The sequence below is a fragment of the Panthera tigris genome, chromosome A3 (assembly GCF_018350195.1).
Source record: "Panthera tigris isolate Pti1 chromosome A3, P.tigris_Pti1_mat1.1, whole genome shotgun sequence".
In the NCBI taxonomy this organism is placed as follows: Eukaryota; Metazoa; Chordata; class Mammalia; order Carnivora; family Felidae; genus Panthera; species Panthera tigris.
Genome location: NC_056662.1, coordinates 63,124,429 through 63,143,221, shown reverse-complemented (window position 1 = coordinate 63,143,221; position 18,793 = coordinate 63,124,429). Strand labels below are relative to the sequence as shown.

General features: G+C 38.4%; 1 protein-coding gene across 2 annotated transcripts in view; it reads right to left on the bottom strand.

Annotated features, from left to right (window-relative positions):
• Positions 1 to 18,793, bottom strand: part of DYNC2LI1 (dynein cytoplasmic 2 light intermediate chain 1) — a 42,456-nt gene that overhangs the window by 9,744 nt on the left and 13,919 nt on the right. For both annotated transcript variants that reach the window (XM_042981295.1, XM_007097840.3), the window contains exons 4-10: positions 15,990 to 16,059; positions 13,892 to 13,980; positions 8,128 to 8,314; positions 6,890 to 6,958; positions 6,206 to 6,283; positions 1,731 to 1,807; positions 1,058 to 1,128 (exon numbers count right to left, since the gene is read on the bottom strand). In XM_042981295.1, the coding sequence (XP_042837229.1) occupies positions 1,058 to 1,128; positions 1,731 to 1,807; positions 6,206 to 6,283; positions 6,890 to 6,958; positions 8,128 to 8,314; positions 13,892 to 13,980; positions 15,990 to 16,059 (641 nt within the window). The remainder of the gene's footprint in view (positions 1 to 1,057; positions 1,129 to 1,730; positions 1,808 to 6,205; positions 6,284 to 6,889; positions 6,959 to 8,127; positions 8,315 to 13,891; positions 13,981 to 15,989; positions 16,060 to 18,793) is intronic.

Genomic DNA, 18,793 nt, shown 5'->3' with positions numbered 1-18,793 from the left:
TACACCTAGTGCTCATCCCAACAAATGTCCTTCTTAATGCCCTTTGCCCATTTAGCCCACCCCCCCCAAACCCCTCCAGCAACCCTGTTTGGTCTCTATATTTGAGAATCTCTTATGTTTTGCACCCTCCCTGTTTTTTAAATTCAGTCATTCTCGTTCCTTGTCCGACCTCCAGCTATTTACAGGGGCATTACCTGGCAGTACATACCGTGATTCTCACTGCTAATGAAATTAAGTCTTTGTGATCACTCATTAACCACCTCTATTCTTTTCATTCCAATTCAATCTATATTACAAAGATCTACATTTGAAGTCCAGTCAACTTTAGTAAGAGTAATAGGTGATGGGAAATAAAAAAGAAAACTCCTATCTACTAGAGTGTTAAAACCAAACTTCTAGCTACAGAGTAGAAGTTTGCTAGGGCCCAAACCTCCACAATGAAAATAGCTTCTGTGGGAAGATAAGGAGCTTGATTATATAAACTCTTAACAATTGTTTTCGCAAAAAACAGAACAAAACAAAACAAAAAACCAAAAAAAATTATTTTCACTTCATGAGCCTAACATATCCATACGTTTAGGAAATATATCCCATTATTTTTGAAGCAAGCTATTTTCATAATGAATTAAAGGATACATAATTAGTACAACTGTTCTTTTTTGGTTTATTCCAACACTTGAATCTCATATTTTTCATCACTGCCCATAATCTGTAGCTTTGAATTTCCTGACCACTCTGTTTCTGGTTTTCTTCTACACCCAACAAGCTAAAATTTAAAAGTACCTGGAAATCAGCAAGGGAAAAGAAATACATGCAAATTTTTTAGTGAACTAGAAATCCAAAACCAGTCTCTTAGGTGCAACATTCCTTCCATCCCAAATATGTCAGTGTGATGCATGTTGCATCAATACCGTGTATACAAATAAACGCATAAGAAATAACAGCAATGATAATGAAATCGAAATGGTGGTATGTTGGAGATTAAGTGAACGTAGGGTAGGATAAAAATCAATAAGCAATTAAAAAAAGATTGAACAATCTTAATAAGTTCACCAACCTATTTGACTTAAAGAATCCAATCCTGCTGTGATAAACAGTGGTTTATTTTGATCCACACATATTGATTTGCTACATGGATAAGAAGAAAAAAGAGTCTAATTTAGTTTAGCAATCGAATATCCTGCCATGCTCTACTGTAAATACAAGAGCCAGGTTTTACGTCTAGCTGCTGGTGAGAGAGCACACTGCTCCTAAATGAATGAGTGAATATCAATTTAAATTATTTCAAATATTAAAGTCTGGCATTAATAAAGGCTTTATGGGGGGGAAAAAAGTGACAGACATAAATTACCTTAAATGACAACCAAGAAAAGGAGCAAGTTTAAGAAAAATATACATACTACAATTATCAATTCAATTTCTATAATCAATATAAGAAAATGATAATACAGGGAAAGCTACTAAGATTACAGAAATAAAGTAAATCAGGGAAACAAGGGTAGTAGTATGATTATTTTATTCTAATCTTTAAGCATTACATAACATTTTAGTTATAATATTTGAGAAATATTTAACATAGGAAATGAGAAATAATATGAAATTATTTCTCTAAGAAGAGCCACCTGGAGGCCCTTTCCTATCAAGAAACAAAAGCCTGATATGAGCAATAATCAGAGGAGATTATTGGCAAAAAATAATAAAAAGATATAAAAAATCTATTTTAACAGTACCTTCTGTCAATGCCAAATGCTAATTGGTTGATAACTCCACGTATTTTTAGTAATAGAGCTTCTGATTTACTGGTAAACTAAAAAAAATCAAGAGAACAAATTATATGCTCTGCTTTCAGATCACAGAAACAGGTAAAATAAATATGGCTTTGAACACGTGCAAATTGCAGACAGAATTACTATTTATTTGCCCAACACACACTTGTTTGAGTAGACAAAAAACCTGAATAAAGGAAAATAAAGAAGTCTCAATAAATTTTAACTCACTCTTCACATTTTATGAGTGCATGATACGGAAGGGACTGGTGTTTATGCACTGGTCATTTTGGCTACTCCCACATATGGCTCATAACTATTGCCCAAATGCAATCTGGTTGGTAGAAAATAGGTTTACATCATAAATAACTTTTCCATCCAAGGGCATAGTACTGTCTTCCAAAAGGCCAACATGGAGGCTACAGACTAATTCAACAATACTGATAGTCATTAAAATGATCATTTAACTTTTCAGAATTGCCTTTGAGCCTGCAAAACAAGTTCCTGAAGATTCTCAGTGGTGGTATATAATAACTAGAGTGACCATAACCATAACACTTCAGAGAATGAAAGTGGGTGGGTACTATTAATAATTAAGTTGAGGGGCACCTGGGTGGCTTGGTCGGTTAAGCGTCCGACTTCGGCTCAGGTCATGATCTCACGGTCCGTGAGTTCAAGCCCCGCGTCGGGCTCTGTGCTGACAGCTCAGAGCCTGGAGCCTGTTTCAGATTCTGTGTCTCCCTCTCTCTCTGCTCCTCCCCTGTTCATGCTGTCTCTCTCTGTCTCAAAAATAAATAAACATTAAACAAAAATTAAAAAAAAAAAAAAGAAATATCATATAGCTTGAGGCACCCGAGTGGCTCAGTCAGTTAAGTGTCCGACTTTGGCTCAGGTCATGATTTCATGGTTCATGGGTTCGAGCCCCGCGTCGGGCTCTGTGCTGACAGCTCAGAACCTGGAGCCTGCTTCAGATTCTGTGTCTTCCTCTCTCTCTGCCCCTCCCCTGTTCATGCTCTGTCTCGGTCTCAAAAATAAATAAACGTTAAAAAAAATAGTAATAATTAAGTTGAGACATCAGGTGAAAATCAGGATATGTGGTTGGTTACCCTACAAATCTTTTAAGACTAGATTTGTTTTTTGGAAATATCAAAAGTTATTCAGCCAAATAAGAATAGTTAACATGTATGAAAGTGGGAAAAACAACCATGAACCAAAATGACATGGAATTTTATAAGGCAAAGAAATCAGTTTTCAGGATAAGATTCATTCTGGATTAAGAACAGACTCTCTCCGGGCACCTGGGTGGCTCAGTCGATTAAGTGTCCGACTTGAGCTCAGGTCATGATCTCACAGTTCGTGGGTTCAAGCCCCACGTTAGGCTCTGTGCTGACAGCTGGGAGCCTGGAGCCTGCTTCAGATTCTGTGTCTCCCTCTCTCTCTGCCCCTCCCCCACTCATGCGCGCGCGTTCTCTCTCTCAAAAATAAAATAAAATAACAAAATAATAAAAAAAAAAAGAACAGGCTCCCAGGCAAATTATTTATTCATGTGAATATATAAAATTTAATACATTGACTTTTCAAAATTGAAATAATTTTAATACTTCCTTTGAAAGAAGGCTTAAAAGTATAAAAACTAACTGAATTTTTAAAACACAACTTCATGATGATGATGATGATGAATATGTGTGGAAAGGAAAATACCTCATCACAAACATATTTCATAGAACTAACTGTAGGGCTGGGAGGACATGAGAAGTTTTCTGACTCAACTTCCCTATCTGCTGCATCAATTGCCTTGAAACATCCTCCTCAAATAGCTGTAGAGCCTCTGCTTGTATCAACTCAATGGGAACTCATCACCTCCCAAAGCGGTTCATTCCATTTTCAGATAATGGTAGGATTAGAGAGTTCTTTCTTATTTTGATCTAAACTCTATTGATTCCTTGTTCTTGACTGTAAGAGAGCAAAGAATATACCTATTCCCTCTTCCATGGAACAGTCCTTTGAATATTTAAAAAGCATTATCACATTCTAGATGATTTGATACTCCTCCTCATATATCACATTTTTAAATCTCCAACCATCCTGGCAGCTCTCCACTGAATCTGGTCCTACCTCTCAATGTTTTTCTATTTTTATTTTTAATAACTTTATCAGATTGCTCATAATAGTGAATCCATTTTCTTGACTGAATTTTAAAGGATCTGGCAATCTTGTAAAGCAACCCCAAACTGTCCTCCTTGAAGTGAAACTGAAAGACGGGGCTTTGAAACTTTGGCTACTGTCTTCTTGGTCTGGGAAGCTAGGCAAGCTGTATGGTTCTCTTGATGGTCTAGAAGTGCTCCTCTAACCCAACCTCTCATCCCTCAGGCTTACTGAAAGCTGAGATGAAGCCTTTCTCAAATCCGTTCCCTAGAAAACCCTGATGATTTAGGGCCATCTAGGCCTGCTGGGTCCTGGCTTGGTCTGACTTCATCTAAATTTGTACCCTCAAGACCAGACTGGGCCCTGACTGATCATCAGGTGTGATCTGCTCTTAAAGAAAGAGATTTCCCTCAGCTAACTAACCAGATCTGTGGGGCTTTATCTTGTGGTAAAAATAAGAAACTACAAGATCCATCGTCTCTGCTTCTGTATCTTGGAGGAATCATTCATTTTTAAACTCCCCTATCTTTTTGAAATAGTAAAAATGAGTATTTCTAGGGCGCCTGGCTGGCTCAGTTAGTAGAGCATGCGACTCTTGATCTCGGGGTTGTGAGTTTGAGCCCCACATTGGGTGTAGAGATTACTTTAAAAAAATTAGGCGGGGTGGGGGGGCGGGGCTAGGTGCCTCAGCTGATTAAGCGTCTGACTCTTGGTTTTGGCTTGGGTCATGATCTCATAGTTTCGTGAGTTTGAGCTCTATGTTGGGCTCTGCCCTAGCAGCACAGAGCCTGCTTGGGATTCTCTCTCTCCCTGTCTGCCCCTCCCCCGCTTGTGCTGTCCGTCTGTCTCTCTCTAATAAATAAAAACTTTAAAAAAAATTAGGGGTGCCTGGATGGCTCGTCGATTAAGTGTCTCTTGATTTCAGCTCAAGTCGTAGTCTCACGGTTTGTGGGATCAAGACCCACATCGGGGTCAGCGCTGACAGCATGGAGTCTGTTTGAGATTCTCTCTCCCTCTCTGCCCCTCCCACACTCACGCATGCACACTCTCTCAAAATAAATAAACTTTTTTTAAAAACTCTAAAAAAGAATATTTCCAAAGTACTCTGTCAATTTAATATGTAAGCAGATACAGTATAAACATAAAAGGTACTGAGTTTTAAGAAAATACACAATGCAATTTATTTGGAGTATTCTGAAAAGTTTAAAATGTTACCTTTAGTCATAATATACTACCCATGAAGGCTAGGGGCTAGCCCATGTTGTCTCCCGCTTCCCCTGAGCACTTTCATTTAGGGGGAAAAAGAAACCATTCAAATGGGAAGATACTATTTCTTTTAAATAAAAGTGCTTTTATATCTTATTGCATTAAAGGATATCCTTTATCCTTTGGTCCTGCTGTGGAACGTAATGGTAACAGTTATAATAAGCAACATTTATTAAGGAACACTTTGTTTCAGGCACTGTGGTGAGCATGTCACGTTACTTTCTTTTATCACAACAACCCTATGAAGAAGGCACTATTTTTGTCTATTTTACCCTGTTGGAGACTGAGGCTTAAGTGAGATTATGTGACCAGTCTGAGATCACACATCTAGAAAGTTGTCCTCAGATTCAAACCCAGGCAGCAAGACTCCCGAGTTCATGTTTTTAACTTCTACAACAAAGAGCAGTGTTTTTTTTTTTTTTAAGTTTAAAAAAGAATATTTTGTTAAGGTTTTTTTTCCCCCTTTTCTCTTAAGAAAATACAGATTCTCGGGGCGCCTGGGTGGCTCAGTCTGTTAAGCTTCCAACTTTGGCTCAGGTCATGATCTCGCGGTCCCTGAGTTTGAGCCCCGCATCGGGCTCTGTGATGACAGCTCAGAGCCTGGAACCTGTTTCAGATTCTGTGTCTCCCTCTCTCTCTGACCCTCCCCCCATTCATGCTCTGTTTCTCTCTGTCTCAAAAATAAATAAACATTAAAAAAAAATTAAAAAAAAAAAGAAAATACAGATTTTCATTCTTAAGGGGAAACTAAAAATGAATAAGTTAATAGCCAGTTTATCTCTTTAAGATGGACTGGGGCTTATGGGCATAAGCAGCTGCTCCAAAGACATGGAAGGCCATCTAGCAAAGGGTGTTCTAGAAATACATTATCAAACACTGTAACAAGAGGGTTTGGGGGCAATGGGAAAGGAAAGGAGGGGATTATGTGCATTAGTAAAAGCACTAGTATTTATAACTGTGCATCAAGTTGCTAACCTTTCTAAATTTGGTGCTGTCTACTCAAGCCAAAGGGTAGGAAAGGTACAAACCATTAATGATGCTCCATAATAATGTGCAACAAATCGAAGTGTCTTGCATATAACCTTTCTCTTCTCAGAGTCAAAATCCTGAAGAAATACATTATTAAAAAGAAAAAAGTTGAGAGAATTAAATATCTGTAGCAGGAAGGTACAAATTATTAAGTGTGGAAATAGATGATTTTTTTTTTTTTTTTGGAACGTACTCTGAGGAGTAGGATTCCATTACCTTGATATTTGTTTCTATACAGAGTTGAACAATAGCTGCGGCCTTCCAGAACTATAGCTGTCAGATCTTTCCTTGTTTAAACATGTAGCTCAACAGAATTGAGATATGAGCACACATTTTATAGTGTGGAATACCCTAGGGATTCTCTGACAAGCAAAGATAAGAAGAAACCAATTTTCTGCTTTCTTCAATTTAAAAGTTGGGGAGGAAGTTCTTTCCCTCAGTGACTGGGTGAAAGATTCAGTTTCTTGAGCTACCTTATCCCCATTCTGCTTCATCCCCAGTCCACTGTATTTTTATTGTTCTTTACATATTTTCACTTTCCCAACTATATCCTCTTTTCCAGATCTTTAAGATGTGTGACTCCTTGACCTCTCCCTTCCAGAGTCATTGTTCTCATTTCACTATTATTTTTGCTCCTGTCCCAAGCATAAACAACCACCTTAACTAGAAGTGGAAAAGCTTACCTGAAAAATATCATATTTACTTCCAATTATGACCAGAGGTATCAGAAATGGGTCGACTAATTCACGATCCTGTTAACAAACATATTTCATTGATTTATTGTAATTAACTGTTTAATACTATGGATTCAGCAAATTCTATTTACTTCCAAAAATACACCTTTTTAGTCCCTTCGTAGATGTTGACTTTGTTTGCTTGACATGTTCTAATATTTAACTTCTACTAAGTTATATTTCTCAAGTGTAAAACTAGAAATGGCAGTTCCCTAAGTTACCATCATGTTCTGTCCTATTCTCTTAAATAACATGCCATCTTCCCGTTTTTGTTTCTTACTACTTGGTATTATCTTTTGTTGCTATAGCATTTACACTGCATAGATGTGAACCATAAGCTGTTACTTTTGTCCTGATATTCGTGATGTAAAACACACTCCTATAAACCCTGGACAATGCCAAATACTGCTGTGGGTTTTCCAGAAGATGATATTCATGACTGTATTTATTTATTTATTTATAAAAAATTTTTTAACGTTTATTTATTTTTGAGACAGAGAGCGAGCGAGCGTGAATGGGGGAGGGTCAGGGAGAGAGGGAGACACAGAATCCGAAACAGCCTCCAGGCTCTGAGAGGTCAGCACAGAGCCTGATGCGGGGCTCGAACTCACGGACCGTGAGATCATGACCTGAGCCGAAGTCGGCCGCTTAACCGACTGAGCCACCCAGGCGCCCCTCATGACTGTATTTAAAGGACCTGTGTTACCATCATTGCACCTTTGTAATTTTATTAGTTGTCAGAAGATCAAAGGACACGGAATATGGGACAGATACCAAATGAATGTAAAACAGAGGGTGGCGAGAAAGGCTGTTAAAACTCTACTCCTTGCTTAAATGTGTAGCTTCATCTAGTTTTGCCAGGTGAGTTTTTGTACAGTCTGTTTTTTTATCTTCATTTTATAGAGATTATAAAATCAATATCAAACTACTTCACCCTATTTCTTTTGATTGGTATAATATGCCGTAACAGTCACAGTGGACGTCTACCAAGAAGACATAAGACATCTTTCTCCTGGTTTTGCTCTCACTGAGGTTTTATCAAATTGCTATAATTTTCCAGTGAACAAGTTCATCTACATCAAATGAATTTCCAATCACGCATAAAAACCTCAGCAAGTTGTTTGTGATGTTGTCTTTAGCTATGTATTGGGCTAAGGATTCCGGGAATAATCCCAACAGCAACTCACCGGATGGTCCTTCTGCATATTACTCCATATCCTCTGTCTCATCTCAGAGGCTGCTTTGGAATTTGTCTTCCCCAGTTTCATTACCATTTTATCTACATGGCTTTTCATGGCTTGCAACAGATTTTCCATGGTGGGCCAAAGGTCATTAGGTTTTGAAAGATCCAGAACAAGAACAATAGAAAATGTCCTAAAAAACAAAAACATCTCTTAAAGAAGACTCACAATAATTACTGTTTTGAAACCCTATTATACTGAAATTTATTATTTAAGAACACTACAGCTTAAGGAAAAAATAAAACAGCAATTTTCTAAGAAAACACACACACACACCCTCCAAAGTCATAGCCTTATTTTTTCTTTAAATGTTTTTATTTTTGAGAGGAAGTGTGAGCGGGGGAGGGACAGAGAGAGGGGGACAGAGGATCTGAAGTGGGCTCTGCGCTGACGGCAGTGAGCCTGATGCGCGGCTCAGACTCATGAACAGTAAGATCATGACCTGAGCTGAAATGGGACACTCAACTGATTGAGCCACCCAGGCACCTCCAAAGTTACAGCCTAATTTATTCCAGTGCTTTTCTCTAGTGGTATTTAAATGTTACAACCACCAGTGGCACTGAAGGTTTCATTTGTACTGATAATAATCCAGTTCAAAGAATCTGCAAGCAGATGGGTTCAACAGTGTCATGTTTAGATCTGATTTCACTGTATGCGCCAGAGAAGGGAAGCAAAAACAGTAAGAGCAGCAGCAACAACACACCATTAGGTGAAGAACACACTTACTGATGGACTCAGCCAGTGGACTACATCATTTATGCCATCTTCACAACAACCCCTCCTGGAAGATGCTATGATGTCCATTTTATGGATTAGAAAGCTGAGACACAGGTTCATATGACTAGTAAATTGTAGAGCTGGAGATCCAAAGCCACACGTTTCTGCCATACTGTGGTGCCTCTCTGAAAGCACACCTCTGACCACCACACACACCACTGCCACCGCCACGTGAATGTGTACCTGTGTTCATGTGAACTCAGCAACAACAAACCGGTTTAAAAATGGGTAAAAGACTCAAATAGACATTTCTCCAAAGAAGATGTACAGATGGCCATCAACATATGAAAAGATGCCCAACATCCCTAATCATTACAGAAATGCAAATCAAAACCGCAATGAGATGCTACCGCATACCCATTAGGATAGCTATGGTAAACCAAACCCAAAACAAAACAGTAACAAGTGTCGGTAAGGATATAGAGAAATTGAGGGCACCCAGGTTGTTCAGTCGGTTAAGCCTTTGATTCGGATCTCATGGTTTGTGGGTTCGATCCCCACATCAGACTCTGTACTGACAGTGCAGAGCCTGCGTGGGGTTTCCTCTCTCCCTCTCTCTCTGCCCCTCCCATACTCATGGGTGTCTCTCAAAAAAATAAAGAAATATTTTTAAAAAGGATATAGAGAGGGGCACCTGGGTGGCTCAGTTGGTTGGGCGACTGACTTCAGCTCAGGTCATGATCTCACAGTTTGTGAGTTTGAGCCCCACGTCAGGCTCTGTGCTGACAGCTCAGAGCCTGGAGCCTATTTCAGATTCTGTGTCTACCCCTCTCTCTGCCCCTCCCCTGCTCACGCTCTGTGTCTCTCTGTCTCTCAATAATAAATAAATATTTAAAAAAATTTTAAAAAAAGGATATAGAGAAATTGAAACCCTTGTGCATTGCTGGTGGGAATGTAAAATTCCTACATTTGTTAAACAGTATGCTGGTTCCTCAAAAAATTAAACATAGAATTACCATATGATTCAGTAATTCCACTTCCAGGCGTATTTGAAATCAGGGACTCAAACAGACATTTGTACACCAGCGCTCCTAGCAGCACTATTCACAACAGTCAAAAGGTGGAAACAACCCAAATATCCATCCATGGATGAATGCATCAACATAACGTGTTATACACACACAAAAGAAGATCAGTGGAACATCCTTACAAAGGAAAGAAATTCTAACGCAGCCTACAACATGGGTGAACCTGGAAGACATTATGCAAAGTGAAATAAGCCAGGCTCAAAGGACAAGTATTACATGATTTCATTTACAGGAGGTACCTAGAGTGGCCAGATTCCTAGAGACAGAAAGTATAAAGATGACTGCCAAGGGCTGGGGAAGGGGAAAGTAGAGAGTTATTAATTCATGGGGACAGAGTTTCAGTTCAGGAAGATGAAAAAGTTCTGAGATGGATGGTGGTGCTGGTTGCACATCAATGCGAATATACATAGTGTCAATAAACTGCACACTTAAAAATGGCTAAAATGATAAATGTTATGATATTTTATCAAAATAAAAAATAGATCTAGGACTATTTCAGAAAGTGGTCATAATAAGCATGGAGAGCCATAACCATGGGCTACTGTATCCTCGATCAACAGGACAAACATCCTGCTAGTATGTGTAGCAAGGAATTATAATACATGTTACTTATTTTATAATATTGTCAGTTATTTTGCTCAGTTTGAGCAAACCAGCTATTTTGTGTAATTGAAGCGAAACAGTACTTTACTATATAGGTGTCACTTCAGAAAATAGTCTTTTAGACAGTAATTATCAGGATTTTCTATAAAATTAGTGTGCCATTAAACTGTCCAGCCAATCATATCTACATCATTTCAATAAACTCATAATAGCTTTGCTTGACTATAACAAATAATATATATTTTTTAATAGTAAAGAAATCAATTTTATTTCAGAGGTTTGGTATGGTTAAATGCTTTTAAAAAACGACTGTGGTTTCACTTTTTCTTATTGTGGTAAGATGTATATAACATAAAATTCATCATTTTTCCAAATGAAAAATAAAAAATTTAAGTGAAAACAAGACAGAATTCTCGACTTTTTTCCAAGATTAAAATTTGTTTCCATTGCACTGGAAACACTTGTGTTACCTTTACCTTCATAGCAGATGACAGCTAACTTTTTTTTATATGAGTGTAGTTGACATAGGATGTCACGTTAGTTTCAGGTGTACAACTTAGTAATTGACAAGTGTCTACATGATGCTGTGCTCACCACAAGTGTAGCTGCTATCTGTCCCATTACATCGCCATCACAATATCATTCACTGTGTTTCTTACGCTGTGCCTTTTATTCCTGTGACTTACTCATTCCATAACTGGAAGCCAGTATCTCGCACCCTTTACCCGTTGTGCCCAGCCCCTACCCACTTCCCCTCTGGCAACCATCAGTCTGTTCTCTGTATTTACAGGTCTGATTCTGCTTTTGGTTTATTCTCTCTCTTTTTTTTTTTTTAATTCCATTTATGAGTGGAATCTTATGGTATTTGTCTTTCTCTAATTTATTTCACTTAGCATACCCTCTCGGTCCGTCCATGTTGTCTCAAATGGCACAGTATCATCCTTAAAAAAAGTTTTTTTAAAAAACTCAACAGCTCTTTAAACAGGGAATGAAACCACAGGAAATGCTCCATTACAAATTATCTAAACTCTGTTCAATGTATTTATAATTATTCTATGAACAATCATTTTAAAGACAAACAGTATCTAATAGCATTTGGCAATATTATTTTTCTCAAGTTGCTAGGCTTTGTCCAACACAAGGAAGTTAATTATGTGTCAGATTGATTCCAGTCACAAAACACTCTTGAGATTTGCAACATTAGGAGTGAAATGTTCTTCATGAATTTCTTAACCACTCAGCAACCTACTTTGGACGCAGGCCTACTGCTCCCCTTCCCTCTGTTCATCAAAACCTTGACCTCCCCTCTCTCCTAAAGCAAGCTGTGGCTGCCCTGGGGTAGAACCAGGGGAATGAAGAAGACCCAAGAACTCACAAAGTGAGGCATTAAAGAAGCTGTGCAGGGGCACCTGGATGGCTCAGTTGGTTGGGCCTCCGACTTTGGCTCAGGTCATGATCTCATGGTTTGTGAGTTCAAGCCCCTCGGCGGGCTCTGTGCTGACAGCTCAGAGCCTGGGGCCTGCTTTGGATTCTGTGTCTTCCTCTCTCTCTGTCCCTCCTCTGCTCATGCTCTCTCTCTCTCTCTCTCTCTCAAAAATAAACACTAAAAAAAATTTTTTTTAAATAAAAAACTAAAGAAGCTGTGCAAAAATGTGGCTTCCTGCAGAAACCAGAATTTCCACAAGGCCATCAGGTGCAAAGCCTCTTGGACCAGAGGAAGTGAGTGACAAAGTCAGGGCCAGAGCTGAAGTCAGCTCAGACCCCAGATAAGAGCAGCTCCCAGCCATTTTCACTCCTTTCTGCCCCTGGGCACACTGACTGGCAGCTCTGGTTCCTCAGCAACTCCCGTCCTTGCCTTCTCTCAACCACACCACCAGGAGCGGTCCTAACTCCCAGTGGCCTCAATTATTTTTCTCTGTTAAAGGAGGACAAACGAAAATCAATATAGCCGTAAAATTCCATGTTTCTGAAAAAGTATGTCAGGGGCATATGGTGGTTACAAATGAAAAAGAAAGATCTAAACATATCTATAAAACATCCCAAATCTGTACAAAGTATATTTATAATGTCATTTTTTAAAGTTTATTTATTTGAGAGAGACAGAAAGAGTGCACATGTATGTGGAAGGAGTGGAGAGGCAAAAAGAGAGAGAGTCAGTCCTAAGCAGGCTCCACGCTCAGTGCAGGACCCGACATGGGGCTTAATCTCAGGAACTGTGAGATCATGACTTGAGCCAAAATCAAAAATCAGACGCCTAACTGACTGACCCACCCAGGCGCCCCCATACAATATATTTACAAATGCTGAAAACACTGAAAGAACTACCTCGGCATGTTAACAGTGGTTATTTCTCAGGTGATTAAGGGCGCTCTTACTTTCTTCATACCTTTCAACGTTTTTCCAAGATTTCTACATGAACATATACGGTACTATTTTTATAATAAGTAAAAGACAGTAAATTAAATTTATTTAAAAGAAAAAATATCGCTGAAAAAATAAAGCCAACATTATCTGTACCCAACTAGCTATGGAAAAACAATTGCGTTAACCGGAAACAATTCCATACCCTAAAGATCTAAGTGGCTGAAATGTAACAAATAATAGTGCAGCCCTTTGTATTTGGTCCAGGCAGCAGCAATGGTTTGTGTTAAACTCTGACAAAAGTAAGATCTTTCAGATGTAAAAATCTGTTTTCCTTGGCTGAGACACATTCCCAGGAACATTGTGAGAAATGTCACAATTTTCCACATCTGATTTGGCCAACATGTGGGAGTCATTGTCAGGAAACGCGACCAAAGAGTTTGAGGTTTTCCCCAAGTTTCTATTTCTTTTCGGTCAGCAAATAGACTTTCTCCCTCCACAAACTCATTGTTCCCTGGGTGAAGCTTCAACAGTACTAATTAGCATTAAATTCAAAGGTAGACTTACCATATCCAGCTGAAGAAAAAACTCAGGGTTGAATCAGCTTACACTTGGATGGGTATTCAAAAGAATTAAGCTTTTCAAATTCATGTTTGCCAAGTGAATTCATTGCTCAAGTGTTATTTGACATACTTTGTTTGCAGGCTTGCAAAATATGTTACTGGTTGGAATGCCAGCTGTCAGCACAGGCCAGAACCCTGGTTCTTTTAAAATCTCTTTGAAAGCATTATACTTTAAGCGCATAGAAAGGAAGAGAGTATAAACCTTCAGCAACATAAAACTGTCCCCCCAAATTCCGATTCCTGAAAGCCTACTCATACTCATCCTGTGGACACCACTGGGTACTTACTAACAACCGTTCCTGGATCTGGCTCACTTACCGTAAGGTGTCACTTGTGATGGGTATACTGATTAAGTCCAATAAAGAGGTCCCTCCACCTAGTTCCCAAAAGTGAGCAATATCTTTTGGCTGAAACAAACAAACAAACAAACAAACAAAAACAGGCATTTTTCATATTAAATTTTTAAAATCTTTTTTGAATGTTAAATACTTCTTACACCTCATTAACATCAGTCAGTAATAATTATGGATACAAAATACTGTAGTCCTCAATAAACCTTGGCAATCAAAACTTTCCCCTTTCTCTATCCCATCCCTCAAAATGCACCAAAACATCTATTCCAAAAAACAAAGATGAAACATTAACATGGTAGGTGGGGAACAAGAAGAGACTGAACAACCGATTCCCTTTTTATAGGATTCTTTAAGTATTAGGGGAGTGAAACAGTGAGGCAGCCACGTGGCTTAGGAATACGACCATCTATTCCATGACAACCTTCTTGGACGACTAGCTAATTGCATCTCTGCTTCCATCCTGCTGCTGAGGAGCCTTCAGTAACACCACGATTGTGGGAGGAACTAACTGCTTCCACTTAGAACTCAGGGAACATGAAATCTGAGAAAGACATGGATCTTCCAGAATGAATATGGAAAAGCCCAACTTGCTAACACAAAGTGTTAGAGAAAATAGGTGAAGAAAAATCACCTTTTTAATATATCTGTTGCCATGAACTTGGAAGAGATAGTCATTGAAGCAAGTTTTAGATGAATATATAGATTTTTGACAAATTATCATCTCATACTCACTAAAATTGTTCTGTTGATATTTGAATATTTGCTGTTGATATCTGAATTATTAATGTTCGTGGGGGAGGCAGTTTTGCATTGGAAAATCCCCCTTGATTCACCATTTGACGAAGGGCAGTTCTTAGAGCTCTTCTCCACAGTGAAGCGGTGAAAGCAGTTTCAGCATTTCCAGTGAAAAGGGCAATCTCATTTATAGGTCATCACTCATGTCAAAATTCACGTAAGTCACAAACATAGAGTTCTCCCACATCTCAATATATTAATGTTTTTTCTTTTCTTTTCTTTTTAACCTCACAGTTTTAATAATGAACTTTCACTGACTTATCTAGAAAGCAGCAACAGGCAATGTTAACTCTTATTAATGATCAAACATTTGGACTAGATCAATCTGTAAAAATCTGCCTGTGTGACAGAAGTGGGGCCTTCTGTTATAGATGGTTCTTCCCTACACCTAACTCTATTTAAGAAAAGACCTTGGGGCGCCTGGGTGGCTCAGTTGGTTAAGCGTCCGACTTTGGCTCAGGTCACGATCTCATGGTCCGTGAGTTTGAGCCCCGCGTCGGGCTCTGGGCTGATGGCTCAGAGCCTGGAGCCTGCTTCCGATTCTGTGTCTCCCTCTCTCCCTGCCCCTCCCCATTCATGCTCTGTCTCTCTCTGTCTCAAAAATAAATAAAAACGTTAAAAAAAAAATTTTTTTAAATAAAAAAAAAATAAAAGAAAAGAAAAGACCTTTTCATGGGAGAACTCCAAAAGAGGATTCTATTTTGAATGTTTTTATCCAATATACACCGTGCACTCTCCTTCCGTTCTGAATAATCTCCAACTTTCCTCTGAAGAGACACTCTAGTGAAAATAGGACTGTAACAAATTAGAGCCTCAGTCTCAAGTAGTATTACTAACTTCAAGATATGTTTGTAAAAATGCTAAGAATTTGGACTCTGAGTAGTACATTTTCATAAATATTCTACAAGTCAAACTCCTATTTTTCGCAGATTTTTTGGGAGACAGGATGTAACTCACAATATTATTCCCACTTGAAAGAAGAAAAAGCCACATTAACACAATTAATATAAATATGTCCAAAAACTGTAAATTAAAGTTACAAAGGAATCTTATTCCACATTTTAAGACACAACAAATGAGACGGCTAAATTATTTTCCTATTCAGGTTGACTTCATGTCTGCTGAGTTGAATCTGACTTAAAAGCACATAGCTATGAAGTGTACAACTAGATATGTTTATTGATTACAGATAAGATGAAAATATAAAACAAAGTCAGCATCATTACTTCTCCATCCCCAGGCACAGCAATATCACTTAAGACACTCACTATATTATGCCCTTTTGTTCTTCTTCCATATGTATATTCCAAAGCTAAGGTTGGTTTTGGTGGCTCATCCCTGCACAATAAAGACAGATAGTATTACCATCATGGGTTTTCTTTTTTCTTTTCTTTTTTTAATGTTTATTTGTTTATCCTGAGAGAAAGCACTAGTGGGGGAGGAGCAGAGAGAGAGAGGGAGGGAGAGAGGGAGGGAGAGAGGGAGGGAGAGAGAGGGAGAGAGAGGGAGAGGGAGAGGGAGAGAGAGAGAGAGAGAGAGAGAGAGAGAGAGAGAGAATCTCAAGCAGTCTCCATGCTGTCAGCACAGAGCTGGATGCAGGGCTCGATCTCACGAAGTGGGAGATTGTGACCTGAGCCAAAGCCAAGAGTTGGATGCTTAACCGATAGGACCACCCAGGCGACCCCATTATGGGTTTTCTCATGCTATCATATTACCCAATTCATTTTTGCTTCCTCTTAAAAATGTTAATCTATTAGTAGAAAAGTTACTTTGTGGAATAGCACTGAAGTAAAAATGATAAAAAATTTGATGTAAAAGACAAGCCCTCAAAAAACCATCTTCGAGGATTTTTGTCACAGCTGCAACGATGACTAATGGCACCGGCACAATGTCGTAGTCTTTACAGGCACTGTTGGAGCGAGTGGAGAATGGAGTGCAGCTGGCAATGCTGGTGGCCATGTTAGGGGAAGCTCTTGGCATTCAGGTCATGTGGGGAGCACTTATACCAGGTTTTGCTCGGCCTCAATGTGGGGAGCTGTGAATCTTATGATTATCAATTTAATGGAGATATCAACAGACTTTAATGCAATTCTTTTATTTTTTTAATGTTTATTTATTTTTGAGAGAGAGAGACAGAGTGTGAGTGGGGAAGGGGCAGAGAGAGAGGGAGACACAGAATCTGAAGCAGGCTCCAGGCTCTGAGCTGTCAGCACAGAGCCCAATGTGGGGCTCGAACTCACAAACCATGAGATCATGACCTGACCCCAAGTCGGACACTTAACCAACTGAGCCACCCAGGCGCCCCACAATTCTCTATTTTAAATCCCAGCCCGAACATGGGCATCATTTAACTAGCGAGAGCTGCAAAGTAACAAATGACATCAACAAGTCCTAAAAACTGACAAATGGTTTGATGAATTATTTACACTGCAGCTTACATTGTTTGGTAAACAGCTTTATTGTACATACGTACTTATTTACTTCAATTTCTTATAGTACAAATGTGTATCATAAATTTGCCTTCGTCACCATTTTTCAGTGTATGGTTCAGTAGCATGTTAAGTATATTCACCTTGTTGCACAAACTCTAGAACTTTTTCAGCTCCCAAAACTGAAAGTCTATACCCATTACACAGTAATTCGCCATTTTCCCCTCCCTCCAGACCCTGGCAAACACCATTCTACTTTTTGTTTCTGTGAATCTGACTGCTCTGAGATACATCATATAAATGGAATCATACAGTATACATCTTTTCGTGACTGGCTTATTTCACTTAGCATAATGTCCTCAAGGTTCATCCGTGTTGTAGCATGCGTCAGAATTTCATTCCTCTTTAAGGCTGAATAATACTGGTATATATCTTTTTAATGTGGAGAAGAGAATTTTTAAATTTGTGATTTATATATTTATCTTTATTAAATATCTTGCATATCATCCCTACATACATATTTTTTGATACATATATAGAATATTTGGTTATATTTGCTTTTATAAAAGATACAAATTTTCTTTTATGAAACAAAATGCTACTTTTAAGACAAAATTTATAAGCTCTGATATTCAACGTATAATAGAACTATTTTTTTTTTCCAAGTAAACTATCAAGGAACTGAAATGAAGAATTTTCAGTTCAGTGTTGTATTTCAAAGTATTTCATCCTAAGCTGATGTTGTGTTACAGAACTTGTTTGTAGAAAGAAACACATATGGTCAAAAGAGAGCCATGATTCCAGGGGATGGAAATATGATGCAGGTGTCACTATAGACGGTTCTTCTAAGAAACAATTTTGTTGGTGAAAGGAATTACACAAAGTCAGGATTCTATTATTTGAATTCTTTACTAGTATTTTTCAAATGGATGACGTTTCTTTAATGTGACCTTGAGACAAAATTACATCTATTTTGATATTTTTTGGAGAAGTTATAAGAAGTAGGTATTGGAATGAAGGGAACAAGCAGTTTCCTGCAATATCCTAAATCATAATCCTAAAACTTAATCTGATGACCATATAGGTTAGGAAGTATAAGAAACAAATGATAAAAAGTACAGTTTGAGGATCAACACTGTGCTTCAAAAATGTTTCCATGACCAATTTAAAGATTATAATTAATGTTCAGATAATAATGGACTAGGTAAAATAGAAGTAAATCAAATACCAGAGTAGCACAGCCAAAAAGCAGCCAAGTACTATCAGAGTTACGTTCGTTGCTTCCCCATATAATAGGGAAACTCAGCATTAATCCTGTATAATTTTATTTATTTACTTTTGCTTATTGTTGGTTTTATCTTTAAAGGAGATTTTGGGGCTCCTGGGTGGCTCAGTCAGTTAATCGTTTGACTTCGGCTCAGGTCATGATCTCACGGTTGGGGGATTTGAGCCCTGCATTGGGCTCTGTGCTGACAGCTCAGAGTCTGGAGCCTGCTTTGGATTGTGTGTCTCCAGCTCTCTCTGCACCTCCTCTGCTCATGCTCTGTCTCTCAAAAAATGAATAAATGTTAAAAAAAATTTTTTAAGGAGATTTTAAAGGCCATACAAAGAATTCACTAAGAAGTTATTGTTTGAATCTCAAA